This window comes from Rhineura floridana, chromosome 7, assembly GCF_030035675.1.
Source record: "Rhineura floridana isolate rRhiFlo1 chromosome 7, rRhiFlo1.hap2, whole genome shotgun sequence".
Taxonomy (NCBI): Eukaryota; Metazoa; Chordata; class Lepidosauria; order Squamata; family Rhineuridae; genus Rhineura; species Rhineura floridana.
Window position 1 is genome coordinate 42,678,944 of NC_084486.1, and position 27,217 is coordinate 42,706,160.

At 43.1% G+C, this 27,217-nt stretch overlaps 1 protein-coding gene across 7 annotated transcripts in view; it reads left to right on the forward strand.

The window, feature by feature from the left end:
* Positions 1-27,217, forward strand: part of PCDH15 (protocadherin related 15) — a 605,264-nt gene that overhangs the window by 350,447 nt on the left and 227,600 nt on the right. For all 7 annotated transcript variants that reach the window (XM_061635350.1, XM_061635351.1, XM_061635352.1 and 4 more), the window contains one exon: positions 4,108-4,236. In XM_061635350.1, coding sequence (XP_061491334.1) covers positions 4,108-4,236 — 129 coding nt within the window. The remainder of the gene's footprint in view (positions 1-4,107; positions 4,237-27,217) is intronic.

Consider the following 27,217-nt stretch of genomic DNA (forward strand, 5'->3'; position numbering starts at 1 on the left):
CAAGTCTGGGCATTGCTCCTCCAACTTAGTTAGAACTAGGTATGCCTTTCCTATCTACTATGTATTTCTATAAATAAAGTAGCTTTTCTTAGTTTACTAAGTCTTAAGTCTCGGTGATCTCAATGCAGGGTAAAAGCCTGCTACTTAGGTAAATACACACACTGGCACGCACGCAGCTCAGACCGCTGAATCACTCTGCATACATACTTCCATAACACATGAGAGTCACAGCCACACCCCCTCCCATCCTTTTTGTTTCTTGTTTCTTGATTTTTTGCTGCTGGGTTGAGAATGAGGTCCTTGTGAATGCCTACTCCCACAGCAACAGACATCCCTAGGAGCCAATAAGCACGAAAGAGGAGAGTCTTCTCAGTGGCTGACTCACCTCCTTTCACTCTGATTGGCTCTAATCAGCAGGAAAGGACAAGGAAACACATTCCCCTTTCATGCTGATTGGTTTGTAGGATGCTGGAGTTATAGGGACCCTGCACCTAAAAAAAGGATGACTATGCCCCTGGATTAGACAAATTAACAGAGAATAAGGCTATCAATGGCTACTAGCCATGATGGTTATATTTTACCTCCACTATCAAAGGCAGTATGCCTCTGAATACCAGTTGCGAGGAATCACAAGAGGGGGGAGTGCTGTCATGCTCAGGTCCTGCTTTTGGGCTTCCCATTGGGGCATCTGGTTGGCCACTGTGAAAACAGGATGCTGGACTAGATGGGCCACTGGCCTGATTCAGCAGGTTCTTCTTACATTCTTATGTTTTGACCTTTCAAAAAGAAAAACTCAGATTCTCTTGGTCTGAAAAGAGATGTAAAATCATGGGGAAAACATTGGGGAACAATGACTGGATGAGCATGGCATGTGGATATGCTTTAAAAGGTATGTGAATGAAGCGTGGAAATTTCACATTTAGTGCCTAGTGTGCAAGCCCAAGGGATTGGGGAAACAAGGGAGGATATCGAGCAGGCAGGAGAATAGATGTAACAACACTTAAGGAGAGTGTTTTCCACATCACCCAAACCCAGACCATCACCACTTTCCACTAAAGCTACAAAACATAAATATTGATTCAACACACATGCAAACAGCACACACAATTGCCAACAGTGAAGTAGGACTGTGAGACCAAGTGGGTTGGTGGTGGTGGTCTGGGCTGATTGCTGTGCCGGAATGATGATGTTAACTTGGATTCCTTAACTTGGATTCCTACATTGAGCAGGGGGTTGGACTAGATGGCCTTTTAGGACCCTTCCAACTCTATACTATTCTATGATTCTATCCTTTGTTTCCAAGGCTTTATCTTCAGCCATGAGGACTAGTGACTTAGCAGCAAGGGCAATTCTCATCTGTGCGAGTATGTTTGGAAACTCCCCAAATAAACACATTTCAAAAGATCCTCCCTGAAAAGTACCACCACCCATTTCACTAGCGTGCTTTACATTGTTACCCCAAGTACCCCCCAAATTTCCTGCATCCATAACAAACCCCGGACTGTCAAGACAGCACATTCAATGTTTTGTTGCTGTTGTTTTTAAATGGCTCTTTGCCACATTCTGTCTTGTTCACCACATTCACAATGACACTCATACACCAGGCTTGAAAAAGAAAAGGCAGACTTTGGAAGAAAATCACTTGCCAGACCCCTTCCATAATTGGTCACCCCACCCCCTAGAAGCAGGGAACACAACATACCAACAAATGCATCCAGCCTCAAAATAGAAAAAGAAGAAAAACCTTCCAGATTAACCCTGATCCTTAAACCCCCAAGGATTCTTTCTTTGAATCTTCTGGCAGCTGCTGAAAGCAGCCACCACTCAGGCTTGACCTAAAAAACCAGAGAGAAATAGGTGAAAGGGAGAGCAGCGGCAGAACCCAAGGGGCTATAGGACCTGGCAAGGTCAGGCGGCTTTGCCGAAGCAGGCAGGCAGGCTGCACACACAGAGACCAAAGCACCTGGGAGATCTGTCTCTCTCCAGGTAGGCAAAGAGAAGGTCCACACACGCGTGACCACGAGGGTAGGGCAGGAAAAGAGCTTTTTCTTCTCCTCCTTTGCAAGGCAGAGCCTGTGAGAGAAAATCAGAGGGTTTTTTTGTGGTTTGCAACAATGCCTGCCTGCTCCATGAGCTGGATGCGACAATGGAGGTGCTAAAGGCAGGTTGCTGCTGCTGCTGCTATCGCAGTTGTCTCTGACGAATCCTCCTCCTCCTCCTCCTGCTGCTGCATAGCCACTCCCATCTTGCCCCAGCTAACAGTGGCTGTGGGAATCAGCAGACTGCAGGGCGCCGACGGAGGAGGCCCTGCCGACTCCTTCCTTGAGTGCACTGCTTTCTCTCCTAGTTTCAGGAAGAAGTGGAGGAGTTCGGCTCCCTCCCAAGCAGACTCCCCCCCCCAGCCTCTGAGAGAGAGGTGTGGGGATGGCAGATTGGAGGGGTCCAGCAGAGGGCCTCCTGCAGAAGAGGTAATGGGATGCCATCCCTCCACGTCCCGCCAGCAAAACTCACCTAACAACAACCCTATAAAGTGAGATATTGAAATTTCATTCAAAAGTCAAAAAATGTGCTTTTACTGCCAAGCAAAAAACCCTAACTTAAATGTTTGAAGTAATCTAATCACTGAGTCATCGCTGTCAAGATCACGAAAACAACAAATAGAATTGATATTAACAATATCCCATTGAAGGGAAGAGGCCATAGGTGAGAGGCAGAGTGGATTCTTTGCATGTGGAAGACTTCAGATTTAGTTCCAAGGATTTCTGTCTGCCTTTAAAAAAGACGTCTCAGGGTCCAAGCCCAAGCCCTGATCTGCTATGCTGGGGCTGGTGGTTCAGTGTGGCAGAGTTCACCATCTGTAGTAGAGCTATCTATTTCAATGTGAGCCTGTCCAAGTTACATATGAAGAAGGGGTATGGCAGCCTGGTTTTTAAGCAGCAGCGGGAACATGTGGGTGATGAGGGCTGAACCTTCCATCGTTCACTTGCACATTGTTCTTTCCACCAGGCTGATTTCCAGTATTGGAATCTTGGTTGTATGGATGGCAGCCATGCAAGGGGAGTTTTTTAAAATAATAATCCTAGGTGAAAGGGGAGGTGATTTCCTTCAGAATCACGTAGGCTACCCCTTCCCAACACAGACACGATCCCGATGGAAATCATCTCCCATGCTGCAATTAGTGATAGGAAAAACATCCACCTGTTCAAAACGGCTAGCCAGTATGCCATGATTTTGTAAGAATTTCTGCAAAATATTTCTGTCATTTTTTACAAAGACATGACATGAACATTAGGGAGAGTGTGACCCCTGTGTTACAACAGCTTCACTGGTGCCCAGTCCATTTCCAGGCACAATTCAAAATGCTGGATAAGGCCTGCAAAGTCCTGCAAGATTTGTGACCAGGTTAGACTGCATTCTCCCATACAAGCTTGCCAGGGTTTAAAATTCCTTGGTGGGACACGGGGGGGGCCTTTCCCAACAACTGAAACACATTTGTGGGAACTTGAGAGGGCCTTCTTGGTGGCTTCTCCTAGGTTTTAGAACCCCTTGCCAAAGAGGCTTGGCTAGCCCCATCCCTGATTATCTTCTGCCAGCAGGCAAATACTTTAGATATGCATATACACAGACTTGAAAATATGTTGTGATTTTAATTTGTTTTGACTGGGTGTTTTATTGATCTTATTTATGTTTTACCCGTCTTTTTATTTATTTTTTACTTTGTGTTTTATTATATTTTATCATGTTTTCTTGCATTTTTATCATTGCTGTTAGGTGCCATGAGGAACATTTAGTGTAAAGGCAGGATACAGATTTAACAAATAAGAAATAAAAAAATAAAATGTATAGAAACGGAGGTTTGTGTAACCAGGTATAAAGTAAGAGTGATAATCCAACTCTGTAACATAAATTTGAATACTGGTTTTAGGTGTTGTGTGTCTGTTTTCTAACTCACTTGTTTTCTCATTGATGTAACCTTACAGTGAAGGGCAGGATATAAATCTTAATAATAAATAAATAGTATTAACCGTTTAGAATAAACACTGGAAAAATGTCATCCTGTAAGGCTGAAATGTCTGCATCATATTTTTATTTTCCTTTTTCTTGCAGACATCAACTGCTACAGTGAATGTGGTTGTAACAGATGTAAATGACAATGGACCAGTCTTTGATCCTTTTCTTCTGAAAAACCTTACAGTACAAGAAGAGGAAGCCAATGCGTTTGTTGGTCAAGTGAGGGTGAGTCTGTTGTTGGTGAAGATGAACATAGCTGATAAAGTCGATTGTATGTTGACATCATCTACTGGGCAACTTTTATCCATTTAGATAATATTTCAAACCATTGCTACATTTCCTTAGAAACGGAAATTAAACTTATCTCAATAGACATCCTTTTCAAACCACCACTCCCTCCCAACCCACCATGGAGTATAAACTGTTGGGAGTATAAAATGCGGTTTTGCAGAGAATATTTCTTTAGAGCAAAAGGGACACATGCTTGGTAAATGCTAAATACTAAAGCTCCCTGCCTACAGCTTTCCTCTGCACAGACTCTCTCAATATCCCACCTGAGCTCTGACACAGGAAGTAAGCTAGGTCAGAAGAGAAGTGCCAGGGCTATTGGGAAGCAAGCAGAATACATGGGGTAGGGTTCACCTCTCCTTGGTCATGCCCCTTTGCATGGCCACTGTCAGAAGGCAGCATCACCAGGCAGTGAGTAGTGATAGGAGCAAAGAGAAGGAGCAGGATCCTCTATTTGTCTAGTGAGGAGGAGACCCTTTGGCTCCAAAAACAAGACCCCCCACCATACTTGACTCAGGTTTAAATAAGGTGCCATCATCCTGTGTCTGAAATGAATAAAAATGAAGTGTATCGTACATGGGTGTCTACAGATTTTTTTAGGGGTGGGGAAGCAAAGCAAAGACTTTGAATCAGTCAGTTTACATACATAACTGGCATCATCTTCATTTTTGGCAGCAGCCTGGATTGACCTGGCCTTTGAGAAACTTGTATTCTAGTTCTACCCGTCTGCATTTTATTTGATCCTTCACATCACGTAAAAGCCACTTCTGGAAATCTAGCAGAATATAGTGGAAGTGTAACACTCATATCCGTGTTAATTGCTTCCAGAAAAAAACAGTTTGCAACCACATTGACCCAGAAAATCATGGGAATGAAGTGATGAAACTTCTGGCATACTGGCATACAGTTATTTTCCACCATTTTCATGGGGGAATCATGGGGAAAAAGAAGTGTGCATGTGGGGAAAGGGTGAGGGAGTAGCACTATGTCCAATAATGTTCATTGTTGTATCACCCCACACCCACTGGTGTGAATAAAATTTAGCGCGAGATGCAGATGTATCAATCAGAAAGTCACAGGTCCATAAGGCAACAAGTAATGCAGCGTGAAAGGAATGTTAGAAATCAGGACAGAAGCACTACCATTATCATCGCTACAATTAATGCAATAAACCCCATATCTGAATGCAGCCTGGATCTAGCCTTCTCTTTGTCTAATTGGTTAGATTTGCTTTCCTAAATGCCAATCGTTGTTTCTTTGTTCATTAGTTAAAACTGTTGAAGGCAGTTTAGTTTCTCACAAAATGAATGAGCAGAATGCCTGCACAATTTGCCTCCTGTCTTGGAGTCCACAAAGGCTTAAGACTTTTCTTTTAAATAGTCCCAGGCTATGGTCTGAAGGTACATGAGGCCTTTACCCTGCTGAAACTAAGCAGAGTCAGGTCTGGTCAGTGCCTGGATGGGAGACCACCTGGGAACCATATGTAAGCCACCTTGGGTTTCTGTCAGGGTATAAATGTAATAAATAAATAATAATAATAAATAATTAAATGAAAGCAGGGATTATGGGCAACTGTCCTTCTTGCCCTGCCCCCAGCCTGCAGATGCTCATGTTAGAGTAACATGCTTAAGTCCCATTCAGATATTTTGTGGGGAATATAGAAGTAGTTTGAAGTTGGTGTCAGATCCTGGTTAGATGCAAACCTAGTAACAATAATTTCCTGGTTTGGACATAATTGCAAACTCCAGTTAATTAACCTAGGAAGCCAAGATGTGTTATATCCAAACCAGGCCAGTGAATAACTATCAATGTTTTATTCAGGTGAGCTGGGTTTGTATTAATATTCTTTTATTGATCTCATAGCGATTAATACTGCAGCCCTAAACACACTAAAATGAAAGTCCCACTGAATACAATGGGGTTGGTTATTTTTTGGGGGGGAAATAAACATTCATAGGGATGTGTTGTTCAAACCTTTTGTGGAAAACAGGAATGCACTGTTTTAATAACAATTGAAATTGAAACTTTGAATCTCATCTGTGGAAAAATGCCTTCCACAGATGTGCAAATTCTGTTTTGGAATATTAACTAATAAGTGTGAAAACAGGGTTCATAAAACACTCCAAAATAAAAATAATAAGAATGTAAATGTAAGTGAGCATACATTGTCTGAGACTAGAATAAAATGATCACTGATGGTCTTCTGACATTCTACTGGATATAGTCATGCCATTTTAGAGTAGCAACCAGCACCTTTTAAATCCATTTTGTGCTCTCTCAGGATGCTGTCAACAAATCGTCTCAAATAACAAAATGCAACTCATTCCTTAGCTTAGGTAGTGGAATAGAATATGTCACTGTTCCAACATATCTCTGTCTTCTGTCATTGTAATTTCTAAATCCTGTAGAGTTCTGCCTTCACTGAAGTTGGAATTGTCACCTAGTAGTCGATTCAGAAATAACAAGAGAAGTGTTGGCAAAACCTTTTTGTGTGTTTGAAAGATGAAAGACCCTTTAGCAGGATTTCTTTCCCAGCTAATGTAGTTGAGCCACACATGGCTGTACACAAAGAAAAATAAAAAATAGTAACAATGCAAATTAAAATCTGCCCTGATTTGGAAATGTTGGTTACAGTTTGAGTTTAACTCTATCAGTTGCTTTGCAGCTTTAATTTGCAAAGAGTAGACATCATTTATTGTAACTCAGGTAATCTGAAAAGGTTTAATATTGTCAAAAGGGACTGAAGGTACATTTCTATAGTCCTGCTGAGGCATTATTTTAGGTAGAAATGACCAGATGGAAAATCAGGGTCACACCCACTGTCCCCATCGACCTCCCTATGTCCAAGTGTCCTGTTTGCACATAGCCAAATATGTATAGGCTCTCGAATGTGTGATCCATATCTTCCATTTTTACAGTGTGGGATTTGTACATACAGGAGGATCTGAATGTTTAAGTTTACATCAATAGGCTCTGTAGGTCAGTGGTAGGGTAATGATGAATTACCCTTTAACTCATCTTCAGTTTTCTCCAGGGTGGGAGACTTTAATAACTGGTTCTACTGAAGAAAACTATTTTAAAAATAATTAAAAGAAACTAGTAACTAAAACCAGCATAGTTGGGGAGATGAATGTTTAATTCTCATTTAATTGCTCAAAGGAATTAAACAATTAAAGTGGAATTTATCATGCATCCCCCAGTCATGCTGAACGGAAAGCAATGAAGGAAAGTTTCAAGGAGGAAGTTTTTAATTAAGGGCGCAGTAGCCTGTGCTTTGCCAGTTCACACTAGTTTTATTACAAGAAAAAAAGCCCACCACAAATTGGTCTGAAGAAACATAGTACAATTTGAGAAACACTGGAATGAAACTATTGTTAACAAAACGTTAAACAGACCTTTCCAACCTGAATGTAAATATCTTTGCTCTAGTTTACTTTTGAACTGGGATTTGAAACCAAAGCAAGAGGGTTTCAGACCAACTGCTTAGTTTCTTGGGAACCCAAAGCTACATCAATATACCTCATTACACATTAGCAATTGATAGAAAGTGTTAAAATCCTATGAAGTAAAAGAGCTCACTGCTGGAATCCTTGTAGGCAGTGCCATAGGAAAAAAACTCCTGCTGGGAATGGGAGAATGCAAAGAAGATTAAAAGAAGAAAAACTGAAAAGGACATGTCTCAAAGTGTTGTGGATGCATTTCATATCCTTTTAACTCGCACAGTACTTACTTGACTGTGGAAACTGGAGCTGTACCAGCTCCCACACTGTTCTTTTAATTTTATCATTGGGATCCCCCAAAGTCAATTTTTGAATGCAAATTTGTTCTTTTTAAAGGACCACTGTGAAGCAGAAAGATTTGAGAGTTCAAATGCATGAAACTGAGTGAAGTTCAACCATATCAAACCACTTTTCTTACAGCTATTGACCTATCTTATGTAGAACATTAAAATATTTTGATCAAACTTTACACCAAAATGTCTTGCAAGATCATATTTTAATATTTACAACTAGCACATTTTCAGGAAGCATCAGCGTGGACCACACAATTCCCTTGATACTAAGAAACCCTTTGCATTGCTGGTGGGAAAAGAGACATATTGATGCAGCAGAGACCCTGTGAATTTCAAAACTGATGAATTTGGGAGTCTTATTACTAAAAAGCTATTACTTCAATTGCAGTTCCAGTCTACAGACCTCTTTATGCTCTGTCACTTTAACACCTTGACCTAAGTCAATTCAGTGTCAACAGTGGCTGAGTTGTGACTAAGTTTTGACCCACCGAGACTCTGCCCTCACTCCTGATGAGAACCCCTTCTGAAGAGGAGGAGCACAAGGATCCTGTGGTGTGCATTACTGTGGGGCTAGATACCCTTGGGGCAAAATTAGAGGCTGCTTCCCCAGAAGGCACCCTGCCTAAAGGGGCTCCAGTACTGGGGGACCTTGCTGCCCACTGCCAGTCCCCCATCTCAGCTCTGCACCAGCCTCAACACTTCTGGGACTTGAGGTAAGGTGGCAATTGCTGGTCTGGGCCATTGCTTAGTTCTGACAGTGCACTGTTCAGCTAGCCACCTGAGGCTTCCTATCCATCAGGTTTAGTTGGGAGGAAGAGGCGAGCCCCATGCACAGCCCAGATACTGGCTCTGAGCAGCTCCAGAAGAGGCAGGGCCACCCAGCCCTCTACAGGATTCATCAGTCCCTGGTTGTTGAGTGCAACAGGGTGGTGAGGTAACTCTTCAACCTGATAGCCCCAGTTCCTTGCTACTTGCTCAGCTTGAAGAGGACAGCAGTGTGGACAGCACTGTGCAGGCATTTAGCTGGTGAATGGGCAGCAGGGTTGGGCATAGCCAATGCAGAGAAGGATGGGGAAGAACAGGCAACATGCTACAGGGATACTGTTGGAGAATGGACGACAATGCCCAGCATGGGTGATAGTGTAACAGATTGTGTCAGTGCTGGGTACTGCTGCCCATTCACCAGCAGTATGCCTGTGTAGTGCTACCTAAACTGGTTGCTGCCTCCACTGACTCACATTGTTGGTTTCCAATGAGGATGTTGGGCCTGCTCCCCTGTAGCCACCATGCTGTGGCAGAAACCACCTACTGCTTTCATCCCCATCTCATTGGCAGCAGCTGCTCAGTGTGCTTGAATTAACACAGTAAGGACAAGATAAAGTTCTCGTTATTTATTTTATGACATTAATAATTAAAATGACAATTTCCCTATACTTCACATTTTTTCATCTGTTGCTATCTTTTCATAATTTTTCTCTTCTTCCAAACCAACTGCTTGTTAACTTAATCCTTTTGTATTATTTTCATTAACATATCTTTCTCCTACTTTTTTTTAATCTTTTACTCTTGCATAGTTTTTCCTCTCACTCTCTACTGGTATTTCTCTATGAATTTGCTATTGTATTTCCCATCATGAATAAACCTTCTCTTGACCCTTCTTTTGCCCCACTCTTATTATTGTCGCATTTCTTTTTTACCTTCTACTTCAAATGTTCTTAAATATTTTGTTCTTAAGTCTTCTTTCTGAGAATTCTGTTAGAATATACTTTCAGTATATTTTTTTTATATTCACTCTACTGAATCTGCTCTTACTTTGCTATGCTCTCTGAGATTTGGTGGACACCTGCTTTCTAGGTTATCTTTCTGAACATTTTTATCCATATCTATTAGTAACAATTATTCTTTCCTATTTGAATCAGTGTTTCTCAATGCTTTGTCTTGGGCCCTCGTCTCTGTCTCCTTCGTCTTGGCCCTATTATTTATTCTTTTAATATGCATTCTCACTTTTGTGCCAACAACTTGCTGCTCTATTTTTCTGCTGCTGCTATTTCTGAGTATCATTTCATCTTCATCTTAAATAAACTACAACTAACCCTACTGGCCCATCCTCATACTTTTACTGGAATTCCAGTGTTTGACCTTTCTTTTTGTTTCTGATTGTGGCAGCGTCTGTATTTGTATAGGCAAGAACAGAAAGAAAAGATAGTCAACGGCGTGCTTAAAGAATAATACAAGAAAGTCTGTTGCTCACAGAGCAATGCTTCAAAATGACTGGAAAGTTACCAGCTTCTACTACCTTGTCCTAACTTTCCCACTGCATGACTCTTTCCTGTTGCATCCTGACCGAAATGCCGACTAGCCTCCTCCTTCCTTTCTTTTGTATTGGGAGTGGGGATCCTTTTTTCAGCTCAAAAGCCATATTCCCCTGTGGCTAATCTTCTGGAGTGCACATGACAACAGTAGTGGGGCAATGTAAAACTGTTCAGGGCCACCTACCTGTCCCACATACGTGCATATCTGCACACCCATTTATACACATCCAAACACAAACGTTATACACATTCATGCCTACATATCTACACATGCACATCCATTCTCTCATTGACACACACACCGCTGCACAGTAACAGGGCTTAGAGCTTTGTGCTAGAGATGGGGGGGGTTGGGGTGATATTCATGGAGACCACTGTGTGTGGGAAAGGGAGGGTGAACTCAGGGCCAGCTCCAGATTCCTTGGGGCCCTTGGGCACCAGATACCTTGGCCCCCATCCTTTCCTTCTTAAACCACACCCCTCCATCTTGGCTCCTTCCCTTTAAACTAAAACAATTTTTGACCAATGTGACAACCACTTATTGTCAAAGAAAAACAGCACAAACTTTAGTATTCCATTAGATGTCTTCTTAATTGCATTTTCAACAGTATAATTTAGAGGTATAGCTTAATCTGCAATCCTGTGCACACTTACCTGCCATCCTGGGCTCCTTTGGGAGGAAGGGTGTGATATAAAATAAACAGATTAATAGGAGCTTCTGTCTGAGTAGACACATACATAGGATTGCACTGTCAAATATAGAATTTGAGCCCTGCTGTTTAGATGTAAACAGGAAATATGCATATCGGCATGCAAAAAATCCCTTGTTCAATCCCTGGCAAGTCCTGGTAAGGCTGATAATATTTCCTGCCTGAAACGCTGGAAAGCCACTGCCAGTCAGCCTAGAAAATGGTGAGCTAACTGGGTCTCTGCAAATCCTTCTCATTTGGAATACCAACATTCAAGAATAGGGAAAATATGAAGTTTCTAGATCAGCTTTTTGAGGGGGGTGGTAAGGGAGGAGGAAGGAAGAAGAAAAGATCCAGTTGGACTTTGCTCTCTCTCTTCAGGAAGGGTAGTGGAAATAGGACTTGGGGTAAAAGCCGCCGCACTACTGGCTGCATGCAGGCAGATCCAGTGGGGTTTGAATTTATTTATTTTCTAAAAGGGGATGAGTGACAAGCACCATTAGTGTATAGGTGAAATTTGGACTTGCTTACATTGAACCAGATTTGCTATTTTAATGCTCACTCACCCACTTTCAAGAGATGCTTTTAGAGTTCTTCGTGACCCTTTTTAGTTTTCACTTCTCAGTGTTTACTTCTAACTCCAGGTCATTTGTGAACAAATTTAAAAGCAAGACTGGGGAGTGGACAGCACTGGGTTAGGTATGCTAATGGTTGGATTTGGTAAAAGGCAGTTTTATATTGTTTACAAATCCTTCCTATTTGAAAAATATCACTACCACAACTCAAGAATAGGTGGTGCTTGGGGAACATTGCTCGGCACCCTGGATTTTCCAGTATGGGGTTCCACAGGGATCAGTTCTGTCCGCCATGCTGTTCAACATCTACATGAAATCGTTGGGTTCGGTCATCCAGAGCTTTGGAGCGCGTTGCCATCAGTATGCTGATGACACACAGCTCTATTTCTCCTTTTCATCTTCTTCAGGTGAGGCTGTCAATGTGCTGAACCAGTGCCTGGCTGCGACAATGGACTGGATGAGGGCTAATAAACTGAGGCTCAATCCAGACAATGAGATGCTGCTAGTGGGTGGTTCTTCTGACCGGATGGTGGATGTCAAACCTGTCCCGGATGGGGTTGCACTCCCCTTGAAAGAGCAGGTTCGTAGCTTGGGGGTTCTCCTAGAACCATCTCTGTCACTTGAGGCTCAGGTAGCCTTGGTGGCACGGAGTGCCTTCTACCAACTTTGGTTGGTGGCCCAGCTGCACCCCTATCTGGACAGGGATAACCTGGCTTCAGTTGTCCATGCTCTGGTAATCTCCAAGTTAGATTACTGCAATGCACTCTACGTGGGACTGCCTTTGGAGACGGTTCGGAAACTGCAGCTTGTGCAAAATGCAGCGGCCAGATTGGTAACAGGGACCAGACGGTCCGAACATATAAAACCAATTTTGGCCCACTTGCATTGGCTGCCTGTATGTTTCCGAGCTCGATTCAAGGTGCTGGTTTTAACCTATAAAGCCTTACACGGCTTGGGACCACAGTACCTGATGGAACGCCTCTCCCGATACGAACCCACCTGTACACTACGTTCAAGATCAAAGGCCCTCCTCCGGGTGCCTACTCAGAGGGAAGCTGGGAGTGTGGCAACAAGGGAGAGGGCCTTCTCAGTGGCCCCCAAATTATGGAATTATTCTTTTGACGAGGTGCGCCTGGCGCCATCACTGTTATCTTTTCGGTGCCAGGTCAAGACTTTCCTCTTCTGCCAGGCATTTTAGCATGTTTTTTAAATTGTTTTAAATTTTTAAAATTGTGTTTTAAATTGTTTTTAAAAGATGTGTTTTAAATTTGTATATTTGTTTTTAATGTTTTTAGTTACTGTAAACTGCCCAGAGAGCTTTGGCTATGGGACGGTATACAAATACAATAAATAAATAAACTCAAGAATAGGGAAAACACTTTGAAAAGGGCATCTGGAGTTTCTAGTATAGCTTTTTTGCGCTGGGGGGGGAGAGGAACAAAAATATACTGTACCCTTGCGTTTCACAAAAAGCACAGAACACATAGCTAGTCATTACCTTGTTCACAAATCTGATGTAGTAGTATCAAAAATTGGTGATGGGGGGTTGTAAATATTTTTATTTATTTTAAAGTGCCAACATGTCAAACAAACAACCTTATGTAAAAACAAGACAATAAGTCACAGACAGCATTGTGTAGAGTGTGCTTCCCCCCCCCCTTTCGGTAAGTTCTTCTTAACTTACTTTGTAAAGGCCAGGGTTGCTTGTTTACTTGCATGATGATGCTTACTACTTACTTAGGCAAATTCCAAGAAAGTGCAAAACCTTCCACTCCAGGCTGCAGATCAAAGGGTTTCCTTCCAAGCAGGGCTGGAAGGAAGAGGAAATTGGTAGCCTCGCAGTGAGCAACCCATTCAGCTGCATGCAGAAAATGCATGCTCTGCTTTTAAGAGGCATTAGAAGGCATGCACACAGCAGAGAAATAAGCCCCAACTCAGTGGGAATGACTCAGCTCCCATGAGTAGTAAGTAGGATGGTTAAGATATCTAGAAGCCTAGAAACCAAGCAGTGTGTTAGGTAGGTAGGAGGTGCTTTTTTTCCTGATGGTGAGGTGGAGGGTGGCAGTGGCAGCAGGGGCAATAGTCAGGGCCGGTTCTAAAGGGCGGCCAGGTTGGGCACTGGCGTGAGGGCCCCGGAGCTACAGGAGCCCCTAAGGGGCCCTCCGCTCCCCTTCCACGATCTGCACCCCCCATGCCTCCCACTTACCAGTCAGCCGGCTTTTTAGCATTGCCCTTAATGAAGATGGCGGCTGCAGCTTCCCTAAGGTACTGAAGCTGCTGCTGACATCTTAGTTGATGGCAGAGATGTGCGCACATAGCACACACATGTGCCATCAACAAAGATGGCAGCGGAGGCTTCATTCCCCTTAGGGAAACCGCGGCCGCCATCTTCATTAAGGGCAATGGTAAAGACTAGACAGGTAGGGGGCTGTGTGGTGAGCACGGGGGGCATATGCATGTGCGCGTGCACACACACACACCGGGGGGCCAGGGCAAGCTGATGCCCAAGGGCCCACGCATGCCTGGAGCCGGCCCTGGCAATAGTGTCAGGGCCGGCTTGGGACAGTGGGCCCCTGTTAGGTTGTGGGCCCTCAGCCAGTGCCCTTCCTGGACCATGCCTGCTGCCGGCCCTAGATTCTTTCAGTGTTAACAGTTAGCTTAATTGCTGTGCAGGGAGTGATTTGTCATGGTGATGGTTGCAGTGCACTAGGACGGTTAACCTTTCTCTCCCATGCTGTGGACCCTTCCCTGAAAATGGTACACCTCAGGTGGGCTTCAAAGGGGCCTCCTATTGGAGCCAATTGCAGTCTGCTGCAAAGGAACTTTGCAGGGACAGTGTTGCAGTGCATACGGAGGGCTAATCCATTTGGCAATTGGGCTTTTAAAAAAACTTGCATTGGCACTAATGTAAGGGGGATAAGATAAGTCTAATTGCTGCATGGGAGTGGATTGTACAAAGAGGGGAGATCCTGCAGGCCAGAATTGATCTATGGGCCAACGGTTCCCTCCTGTGTTCTATATATAGTAGTCTTGTGAAATATGCTTCACTGTCTTCTTACAGTTTTCTCCCACACACCAAAGTTCTTTAGTTCTTTTTTGATCCTGCAACTAGGAACAGTTCATCACACCAGGAGAATTGGATAATATACATAATTGTAGCCTGCAGGTGACCTCTCTATTTATGCCTTAATTCAATAATACTCTTTGACTACCTCCAGAGAGAGAAGTCTTAATTTCTGACCTGGGCATCAAACTCACTGAGGGATTAATAAAAAACAACCCTGATATTGTGCAAAAAAAAATATTTTAAATTAAAATAGCAGTGTAGTGAACAGAGTGCACCACACTCTGACTTTGAAATGTTGACCAAATAAACTGAATTTATGAGAAAATTATAAGATATTCCCTAATGTTCTAATAAATTGAACTATTACTTCCTAGGCAGGGATCATCCCATTCCTTGCTTATTTTTCTTAATGTCACAGTGGGAGTCCTTGAAGGGGAAAGAGGGCAGAATAGATTATGTTGGAATTAACTTCCTGCATTATTCATAATTACAAAGCTTGAAATATTTTCCATTTTAAAGAAGCTCTTCACACAATGTGGCATGGCATGTTACATTTCCTACTCTAAGACGTCAAATGTAAAACTGCCTACATCCCTTTGTAGTGAATCCCTTTCTCTATTAAGAATCCATTGGCAAGTTTAATTTTTGAGAAATCAATAGAAATTACTAAAAGCTAAATGCTCCCTTTTGGTATCTGTGTCAGATTTCTAATCCTCCCTTTGTATATGGTTCTAAGAAAGGCACTCTAGATAGGTTACTGTAGGTGTCATGTAGGCAAAGGAAGCAATCCCAAGTAAGTGAAGATGCACTTAAATGCCTATGAAACTGCAGGGCCTTAAAAGCAAAACTAAGTTCTTATGCTCTATTGGTTTCACTTAAGCACATTAATAGAAAGGTTTTGAAAGGTGGGGCAGAGAGATGTTCATTTTGGATCATACTCGTTGAGGGCCTCTGGTGTGGAAAGATGCAAAAGGAAATGGGAAAAATAGCATGGGTTTGTGCTAGCTAACTCACAAGTATCACATAAGTAACAGGAAAAAATTATATTGCATTTCACTTTTAGGAATGGACAAACACCTTGTTTGCCTAAAAATCTCATACAGAAGTGACTAATGCACACTTAGTAATTCATGTCATCTTTTAAGTTCACCCGAGCATGCTTTTGTGAACCCTATACAAATGCCTTCTTACCTATTCAGCTACTCCTTTTTCACAACCTCTGCAAGTAATCCATAGTAACCTCATCACTCAAGCATGTTAGGAGGATTCAACACTGAATGGACTTGGTATATAAATTCAGAACTTGCTCTAATGAGGCATGGGACATCCATGCTGCCATCACTATGTCACCAGGAAGAGAGTGGTAAGGAAGAGCAAGGAGTGGGAGGGAGCAGCAGGGGAGGAAGGGAGAGAGCGAGTATTGGTGATGTGAGGGATGGAAACTTTATCCATTGCCACTTTTGGTGGCACTCACTGTCAGGCTCCAATAGTAGGAATTCTGCTGGATAACTGCTAATTAAAGGTTCACACCATCATTCTGATGCAGTCTAAATCATCCGCTTAAGAACCTTCCCTTTTTTATATAATAAAACCATTCAACATAACTTGCTGTTTGCAGAATCCCATTGTGCTTGTGGGTATAGAAAAGTGTCAGCAGTCAGCTGCATTAGTATTTTGAGAAGTTATTCATAGAAGGATTGGGGGGATTTTCTTTGCAATTTTAGATGGTTTAGTTTATCATACTACACCCTTTAAAAAATAACCCACCTGATTTATTTTCTAAACTAATTTATCTGAGTGGATATTTTGCCTGGAAGTGCATGTTATCTGAGTGTATTTTTCCCTGGGGATTGTGGTGGTTCTGTACTGGAAGACCTACATCTTACCCCCTACACCAGCCTTTCCCAACTAGTGGGCCACCAGATGTTGTTGGACCACAAATCCCATCTTTTCTGACCATTGGCAATTGTGGCTGAGGCTGATGGGAGTTGTGGTCCAACAACATCTGGTGGCCCACTAGTTGGGAAAGGCTGCCCTACATACACACTCCATCCCCAAAAGCTTATTTCTCAGTGTCTGTCTGCTTTGCTTTGCTGAAGTTCGTTACTTTGCATCCTTGGGTTAAATGATGATCTTCCAATGCAGATGTGTTTTCTCTGCTATTTGGAAGGTCTCATTAAATATTTAATTCTACACCACTAAAAGACAACAGCAACCAACTATAGCATTGATCAAATGGTTTTAAAAGAAAAGCTAATTTAAAAGGGTTCTGGATAAGTGCCTGATTTATGGAGTAGTCCTGTTGACACAGGGTTTCTTCAATGAAAGACCACAACTTAAGAAAAAAACTGCTATCCATTAGAGAACACTATTTCAGCACTATCCACATCTTTTGCTGCTAGGCATTATACCCTCTGGATCCAGTAATTTTTACAGCATTGTGGCTTGTCAGAATTTTGTTTGTGATTTATTTTGGCATGGGGAAAATTGCTTGGTCCTCACCACATGAGTGACACTTTAAAAAGCCAAGGGCAGCAATGGATGTGCATCTTAATGCACCTAAAATTCTTTGGGCTGGAGTTCTTGGTTTAAGTGACGCCTGCCTGTATTTTCCCTGCTAATGAATTTAGATGTTTTTCTTGTAATTCCTGTTAATAGATTATAAATAGATCAGTTCTATATTTTAAACTTTGTGTCAGAACCAAATGTCTTTCCATTAGTATTTAAATCAAAGCAGATATATTATTATTTTATTTATATCACGACTATCTGCCCAGAAGAAGCCCAGGGTGGCAAACAAAAACACTAAATATCTTTAAAACAGCCTTAAAAAAATCTTTAAAAATAAATCTTTAAAACATCTTTTTTTAAAAACCTAAAAACAATTCCAACACATGTGCAGACTGGGATTAGGTCTCTCCTTAAAAGGCTTGTTGATAGAGGAAGGTCTTCAATAAGCACCAAAACACAACACAAATAGAGCCTGTCTAATATTTAAGGGGAGTGAATTCCAAAGGGCAGATGCCACAACACTAAAAGTCTGTTTCCTATATTGTGCAGAACAGACCTCCAGATGAGATGGTATCTGCAGGAGGCCCTCACCTGCAGAGCTCAGTGATCGACTGGGTATATTTATTTATTTAAAACATTTCTATGCTGCTCTATCTTCCTGGAAAGCTCAGAGCGGCGAACAACTCTATAATAAAAGAACATAGACAAAAATACCTTATAAAAACAAGACATACAACCATAAATACAAACTTTTAAGATAAGGTTAAAATAGTAAAACTATATACAGTAAAATAAACAACATCATTACTCCATAGTCTCTCATGGTCAAGAGATTTCCTATTCCTCAGTCCAGGTTAAATGCGAGACGGAAAAGGAACGTCTTGACCTGGCGACGGAATGCTGGAAGCGAGGAGGCCGACCGGACCTCTATTGGCAAGGAATTCCAGAGTCTAGGGGCGATAACAGAGAACGCCCTGTCTCTGGTTCCTGAAAGATGAACTTGTGTGGATGAAGGTATCCTAAGGAACGAATTATCGGAGGACCTGAGAGAACGGGGGGGTTCATAAGAAGACAACCGATCGGACAGATAGACAGGGCCCAGGCCGTGAAGGGCTTTAAAGGGCAACACCAGCACCTTGAATTGAGTCCGGAAGCAAATCGGCAACCAGTGAAGCTGTTGCAACAGGGGGGTTGTTTGGGCGCGAATGTCAGCCCCTGTCAGCATTCTTACTGCTGCACGTTGAACCAATTTAAGCTTCCGAACTGTCTTCAAAGGCAGCCCCACGTAGAGTGCGTTGCAGTAGTCAAGACTGGATGTAACTAAGGCATGAGTTACCTTCGTCAGATCAGACATCTCTAAAAACGGGCGCAGCTGACGAACCAGTCTTAACTGGGCAAAAGCGCTCCTGGACACAGCAGAAACCTGAGCTTCCAGGTTCAAGGCCGAGTCCAGAAGCACACCCAAGCTGCGGACTTGAGTCTTCAGGGGGAGTGTAACCCCGTCTAACACAGGTACATTCCACGTTTCTAGTTTAGCCCTACGACTGACAAAGAGCATTTCTGTCTTGTCTGGATTTAATTTCAACTTGTTCACCTTCATCCAATCCATCACTGTGGACAGGCACTGGTTCAGGGGTCGAACGGCTTCCTTGGCATCAGGGGGAAAGGAGAAATAAAGCTGGGTGTCATCTGCATATTGATGGTAACGAACTCCAAACCTCCGGATGACCTCACCCAGCGGCTTCATATAGATGTTAAATAACAAAGGAGACAAAACAGAGCCCTGTGGAACCCCACAGGTCAAAGGCCAGGGGGCTGAGCAGGAGTCTCTGAGTATTACCTTCTGGGTTCGACCCTCCAGGAAGGAGCGGAGCCAACATAAAACAGTACCCTGAAGCTGTATATAAGTATATAAGGCGTAAGACAGTCTTTCAGGTATCCTGGTCCCAAGCTTTGTACACCAAAATCAGCACTTTGAACTTAGCCTGGTAGCTAATGGGCAGCCAGTGCAATTCTTTCAGCAGAGATGTAACATGTTGGCAATATCCTGACCGAGTAAGCAGTCGCACTGCTGCATTTTTGCACCAGCTGCAGCTTGTGGACCAACCTGAAGGGTAGCCTTACATAGAGGGCATTACAGTAATCCAGCCTGGAGGTTACCAGTGCATGGACAACAGTGGTCAGGCTATTCCAATCCAGAAACGGCTGCAGCTGTCTTACCAGCCAAAAAAAAGCAATCCTAGCCACTGAAGCCACTTGGGCCTCTAGCAATAAAGATGGATACAGGTTGTCACCATAAAGCAGCCTTTCCCAACCAGTGTGCCTCCAGATGTTGTTGGACCACAACTCTCATATTTCCTGACCAATGGCAATGCTGGCTGAGGCTGATGGGAGTTGTGGTCCAACAACATCTGGAGGCACACTGGTTGGGAAAGGCTGCCATAAAGGAATTAACACACACTGGGATCCCTGTTGAAAGATATGTGAATCACTTGCACATTTTTAGTTTAGGAGTATTTAGAGATAGTAATCTTTAATGTAAATAGCCAAAGGCCTTTGCAAACCTCACATCCATTCATTCCACAAATTAATAATTTACAAACTAAAATGTGCATTGACAGTGTACATAAAAGTGGTCATAAATAAAATCCATATACATAAAATTTACTGCACTAAAACTCAACTTGGCTAAAATAGTTACCAAAATGATTAAAATCAATTACAAAACATTATTAAATCAGAAGACATTATTTGCACTTTTGATCAGAGGTTTAGATTTCAGTGCTTTAAGTAAGGCATGTACTGCTACAATCTGTTTAGACTGTATGCACACCATACACTTAAAACACATCACTTCCTGTACGGGAAATAACCACAAGACATCTTGATGTAAACTGGGGAGATTTAGTGTGGCATGCTCCATTCCCCTGTCCCCTACTCCTGTCTCACAGCCCTGCTTCTCACCCAGGGAAGTTTGTGTATTGTTTTCTCTGGCTTCTTGTATAGTACAGAAGTCTAAGAAGCTCTGTTTAGGCCAGTAAGCTCCATTTGCAGGCTTTCTCACTTTATGTTGAACATAACAGTACAGAAAGCTGAGGAAAGGCCTTTAATTAGCCAAAACAGACAGTGGATGTCCATGAGCTCATCGGGGAAGATTTTTTCACATACGCTACCAAGGACTGGGAACGCAGCCTTCAAAGCCAGATTATGAGACATGTTCAAGGACATTGGCCAGCAGAAGTAATAAACAAAAGGCAGAAGTGTGAGAGCCTAATTAAAAACATCCCAAGAAGGTATAGCTAATTAAAAACACAGGTGCAAACCTGTGCCCACATCCAGGGGCTCTTTGGGGTATAAACCCCCTTAGCTCTTGATCAAGAAGCTTCAATACATACCGGTGGGATCACTCTGTTGCTGTTTTCGAGGCTTCCAGTAACTGAATAATAGAATCATAGAATCATAGAGTTGGAAGGGGCCTTGTAGGCCATCGAGTCCAAGCCCCTGCTCACAGCAGGAAATCCACAGGTGGAGCATCTCCCACAGATAGCTGTCCAGCCTCTGCTTGAAGACATCCAGCAAAGGGGATCCCACCACCTCCCTAGGCAGTCGGTTCCATTGCCGAACTGCCCTTACTGTCAAGAAGTTCCTTCTAATGTCCAATCTGAATCTACGCTCCTGCAACTTAAAACCATTAGACCTAGTCCTACCCTCTGGGGCAGCAGAGAACAAATCTGTACCCTCCTCTATGTGACAGCCCTTCAGGTACTTAAAGAGTGCAATCATGTCACCCCTCAACCTTCTCTTCACCAAACTGAACATGCCAAGTTCCTTCAACCTTTCCTCATGAGACTTGTTCTCCATACCGGCTATCATCCTCGTCGCCCTCTTCTGAACCCGCTCTAACTTGTCTATATCTTTCTTAAAATGAGGCGCCCAGTACTGAACGCAGTATTCCAGATGAGGCCTGACTAATGCAGAATATAGTGGGACTATTCCTTCCCTCGACCTGGAAACTATAGCTCTGTTTATGCATCCCAAAACCGTGTTTGCCTTTTTTGCCGCAGCATCACACTGCTGGGTCATGTTCAACTTGCGATCCACTACAATTCCAAGGTCCTTCTCACACGCACTACTGCTAAGCCGGGTATTTCCCATCCTGAACCCATGCATTTTGTTTTTGTGGCCTAAATGCAGAATCTTGCATTTGTCTTTATTGAATTTCATTTTATTAATTTTTAAGATAAATGTAAGACTGGGAGGGGGGCTCATTAGCTGCTTTCATTTCTGTTTTATTGTTTTAGTGCCTGGCCTGCAACTCAAAGCTACACTGCTATCTCAAATAAAACAGACAATCTTCTTCCACCAGTGTGATTCATTGCCTTCTGAAATTCCGAATCTTTCTTGCTTGTTGGCAAAACACTTTCCACCCAAAAGTCTGGGAACTGTAGTTTACCACTTACAGAGCTACAGTTTGCAGCACCCTTAACAAAGTACAGTTCCCAGGATTCTTTAGAGGAAATCATGTGCTCTAAATGTGTTTAAATGTATGGTGTGCACACAGCTTTTGTTTCTGTTTACTGTAAGGTGATTTTATTTTTAATTTTTGTGCTCTGGTGCCTTTTGTTTTTCATACTGTGAAAATGTCATATATCTTGCCTCTGAATCCAAGCTGTTTCACTATGTACTGTACAAAGAATAGATCAGGCAGCAGCAGATACTGCAGACACATCAAAAGAACTAGCTTGTTACAATTTTGATTGAATATAATGAAAGTGCAGTCCCAACAGCACATATCATCACCCTATTCCTTTGTTGCAGTCATTGACAAGATGCAGCTGTTGAGCAGAGAATCATGTATATAGGTTTTTTGCTTCTAGTAAAAGGGAAAAAACTAATTCATATTTATGCAGAGTTTTATTCTAAGCAGACAATGCATTGATTCAATGTTGATATAAATAAACCCGCCTCCAGATACATCTAGATGAATTTAGCAGTATATCCATTCTTCCATGTGATAATTCTATGAATAAATAATAGCTTGATGATATTGATTTGTAAGTTGTAATTGTTATAGACAAGGGTTTGTGAAACCCGTCTGCATTGACAGCAAATATTTATTTATTTATTTGATTTATATCCCGCCCTTTCTCCCAGCAGGAGCCCAGGGCTGCAAACAAAAGCACTAAAAACACTTTAAAACATCTTAAATATGACTTCAAAATATATTAAAACACAACCAATAAAAACATATTAAAACAAATGATCTTTTAAAACATTTTTGAAAAGTTTTAGAAACATTAAAAAAGAAGGTTTAAAATATATAAAAAAGCAGTTCCAACACAGATGCAGACTGGGATACGTTCTCTACTTAAAAGCCTTATTGAAAGAGGAAGATTTTCAATAGGTGCCGAAAAGATAACAGAGATGGTGCCTGTCTAACAGTTAAGAGGAGGGAATTCCAAAGGGTAGGCGCCACTACACTAAAGATCTGTTTTCTATGTTGTGCATAATGGACCTTCTAATAAGATGGTATCTGCAGGAGGCCCTCACCTGCAGAGCACACTGATTGACTGGGTATAAAAGGGATAAGACAGTTTTTCAGGTATCCTGGTCACAGGCTATATAGGGCTTTGTACACCAAAACTGAACCTTGAACATAGTCCGGTAGCTAATAGGTAGCCAATGCAATTCTTTCAGTAGCAGAGTGACATGTTGTTGATAACCTGCTCCAGTGAGCAGTCTCGCTGCCGCATTTTGCACCAGCTGCAGCTTGTGGACCAGCTTCAAGGGTAGCCCCACATAGAGTGCACTACAGTAATCCAATCTGGAAGTTACCAGTGCATGGACAACAGTGGTCAGGCTATTCCAATCCAGAAACGGACGCAGCTGTCTTGCCATCTGAACTCGGGAACCACGAACCCACAGTGTCTCCATCTTGCTAGGACTGATTGTCAGTTTATTGGCCCTCAACCAGCCCACCACCGAGTCCAGTCACCAGTCCAGGGCTTGCATGGCCTCTCCTGATTCAGATGTTATAGGGAAGTATCATCATTGTACTGCTGACACCTTGCCCCAAATCTCCTGATGACCACTCCCAAGGGCTTCATATAGATGTTAAACATAATGGGGGACAAGATGGTACTCTGCGGCACCCCACAGCATAAGTGTCAGGGGGCCAAAATACAATCACCCAATGCTATTTGAGTAAAGAGGACCTTACATCAGTGGTACATGCTCTGGTAACCTCACGTTTGGATTACTGTAATGCGCTTTACGTAGGGCTACCTTTGAAGACAGTTCGGAAGCTACAACTAGTGCAAAATGCGGCGGCCAGATTGCTGACAAGGACCAAGCGGTCCGAGCATATAACACCTGTTCTGGCCAGCTTGCACTGGTTGCCAATATGTTTCCGGGCTAGATTCAAAGTGTTGGTATTAACCTATAAAGCCTTATACGGTGCGGGACCACGATACCTTGCGGAACGCCTCTTCCGATATGAACCGGCCCGTGCACTACGTTCTGCTACGAAGGCCCTCCTCCGGGTTCCAACTCACAGGGAGGCCCGGAGGGTGATGACAAGATCTAGGGCCTTCTCAGTGGTGGCCCCCGAACTATGGAACAGTCTCCCTGAGGAAGTACGCCTGGCGCCGACTCTGCTCTCCTTCCGGCGCCAGGTCAAAACTTTCCTATTCTCTGAAGCATTTTAAGTTACACTGATTTACTTTTAAAAATGTTTATTGTATTGGATTATTGATTGTATTTTAGTATTATTTTGTTATTCATTGTATTTTTATGCTATTTTATGTTCACCGCCCAGAGAGCTATTGCTAGTCGGGCGGTATATAAATTTAATAAATAAATAAAAAATAAATAAAAATAAAATTCTCTGAGAATGACCCTGGAGATAGGATCGGAACCACTGGAAAACAGTGCCTCTGATACCCATCTCACCAAGTGTGCCCAGAAGGATACCATGGTCAATGGTATCAAAAGCCGCCAAGAGATCAAGTAAGAATAACGGTTGCACTTCCCCTGTCCTTCTTCCAAAAAAGGTCATCCATCCACCAAGGCCGATTCAGTCCCATAACCAGGGCTGAACCCAGACTGGAGTGGTCAAGATAATCTCTTTCATCCAAGAGTACTTGTAATTGTTGCACCACAACCCTGTCAATCACCTTTCCTAAGAAGGGGGTATTTGCGACCGGGTGGTAGTTGTCACAAACCAATGGGTCCAGGGTGTGCTTCTTCAGGAGCAGTTGAATTACTGCCTCTTTCAGGGCTGCTGGATGATGTGCTGATGTGTACAATTTATACAGATTTTAGGACTGGTCATGGTACGGAAACAGCCTTGGTCTCTCTGGTAGATGATATGCGGAGGGCATTGGATAGGGGTGAATACACCTTCCTTGTCCTCCTGGACCTCTCAGCGGCTTTCGATACCGTTGACCACGGTATCCTTTTAAACCACCTAGAGGGATTAGGAATAGGAGGCACTGTTTTGCAGTGGTTCCGTTCCTATCTCTCGGATAGGCAGCAATGGGTGGCATTGGGAGATGAGGTTTCAGACCCTTGGCCTCTTCATTATGGAGGGTTCTATCCTCTCTCGAATGCTATTCAACATCTATGTGAAACCACTGGGAGCGATCATCAGGAGTTTTGGGTTGCAGTGCCATCAGTATGCAGATGCCACTCAGCTCTATCTCTCCTGTAAGTCCTCACCGGAGTTGGCTGTGAATACCGTGTCCAAGTGCCTGGAATCCGTAAGTGGATGGATGGGAGAGAACAGGCTGAAGCTGAACCCCGACAAGACTGAGGTATTACTTGTGGAAGATAAAAGGAAGTTAGGAATTACTGACCTGATGCTTGATGGGGTAAGTCTACCCCTGAAGGACCAGGTCCGCAGTCTTGGGGTCATACTTGACTCCCAGCTGTCCATGGAGGCTCAGATTACAGCAGTGAGCCGGGCAGCTTGGTATCAATTACATCTGATACGGAGACTGCGTCCCTATCTTCGTGTTCATCTGCTCCCTCAGGTGATACATGTCCTGGTCTCCTCTCGCTTAGACTACTGCAATGCGCTCTACGTGGGGTTACCCTTGAAAACAGTCCGGAAATTACAGCTGGTACAGAACGCGGCGGCATGCTTGATTATGCATAGCCGTTGCTGGGATCACATCGCCCCAGTGTTATTAGATCTTCACTGGCTACCAGTTGTCTACCGGGCCCAATTCAAGGTGTTGGTGTTGACCTTTAAAACCCTCTACGGTTTCGGCCCAGTATATCTGAAGGAACGCCTCCAGAATCACCGATTGTGCCGCCTGACGAGATCAGCCTCGCAAGACCTTCTCTCGGTCCCACCGGTGAGAACAGCTAGGCTGGTACGGACCAGAGAGAGGGCATTCTCTGTTGTGGCCCCCACCCTCTGGAACTCTCTCCCTTTCGATCTCAGACAGGCACCCTCCCTGTCCAGCTATCGCCGAGCCTTGAAGACCTGGCTGTTCAGGCAGGCCTACAAGATTGGGACAGATTAACTTATGTTATAATTGAATTAATGAATGGTTTTTTAGCTTAAAATTTGATTATATTGATGTATATGTATTGCTTTTATTCTTGTTGTTCATCGCCTAGAGTGTCCCTAACCCGGACAGATAGGCGGCTGAAAAATAAAACTTATTATTATTATTATTATTATTATTATTATTACTTTTCACTATTTCTGTACATGGGGTTATATCCAATGTAGCCATCACATCAGTGCAAGGATTTCCACTTGCACAATGGGAATTTCCCTCCCTCTCCTCCACCCTGCACTCCCCCAAAATTCAATTTAGGGGTTCTCCCAACCCTCTGGAGCAGATTTGGGGAGGGCACAGGGGGAGGGTGGGGCGAGGAGAGAGATTACATACACATCTCTCCCCCTACCAAAAAAATAGAGGCAATGGCCAGAAAAGAATCAGACCTTCCTCCTCCTCCTGCTATAAAAAGATGCACTCCTTAATTCTGCATGTATGCGCTCTTCACATTAGATGGACCCATATGTATTTTGTGATTTGGTATATATAGTATACCCAAGACTGCAGTCTAAGCTCGTGGCCATCATCATATTTTCTAATAGTGAATCTCATAACTATGGCATTAAAAGAAAGGATTAGATATATTAATGAACATGTCCATCAGTGAATTAGCCAGGTGAACTAAATGCAGCCATCAAGTTCAAAGGAAGTATACTTTTGAGAACCAGATGCTCGACAAAAACAACAGGAGGCATCTGCAACCTGTTTGACTTTCCAGAGCTATCTGACGTTGCCCATTGTTGAAAACAGTGAGCTGTACCAGATGGATTCTTGGTTTATTATCCAAGAAGGCAATTAGGAGCATAGGAAGCTACCTGATACTCAGTCTGACTATTGGTCTATCTCACTCAGTATTGCCTACAATGGCTGATGATAGCTGTCTAGGTTTTCAGCCTTACCTGGAGAGTCTGAGGATAGGAACAGGTACCTTCTGTAGGCAAAACAGATGTTCTACCGCTAAGCTAGGGCTTTCCCCAGTTCCTATATTCCTATATTCTTAATTGCAAAAGATATAGCAACAATCATTTGCCCCATTTATCTGACAGCAAATCAGCACCAGGTTCATTACTCTCTGCAGCCACAGCAGGAAAGAGAAGGACAACATTAATAATAAACTGAAAGATGGAGGGAAAGAGAGTCAGCAACCACTGTTAAGGTTGGAAAGGGTGAAGAATTTAGAGATGCTGTTTCCATGTGGCTCAAAGCCCCATTGAACACAGTGGCACATACTTCCAAGTATACGTGGACAGATTTGTACTTTGACTTAGGTGTGCAGCAGCCAAAGCCAGCACTTAAGTGACCCAGGGTGACCCAGGGCCGCGACTTGGTGCTCCGTCTGCGCTGGGCCTCTGCTGCCACCACCTCTCGCAGTGGAGGGCGCTGAGTCGGGCTGAAGCT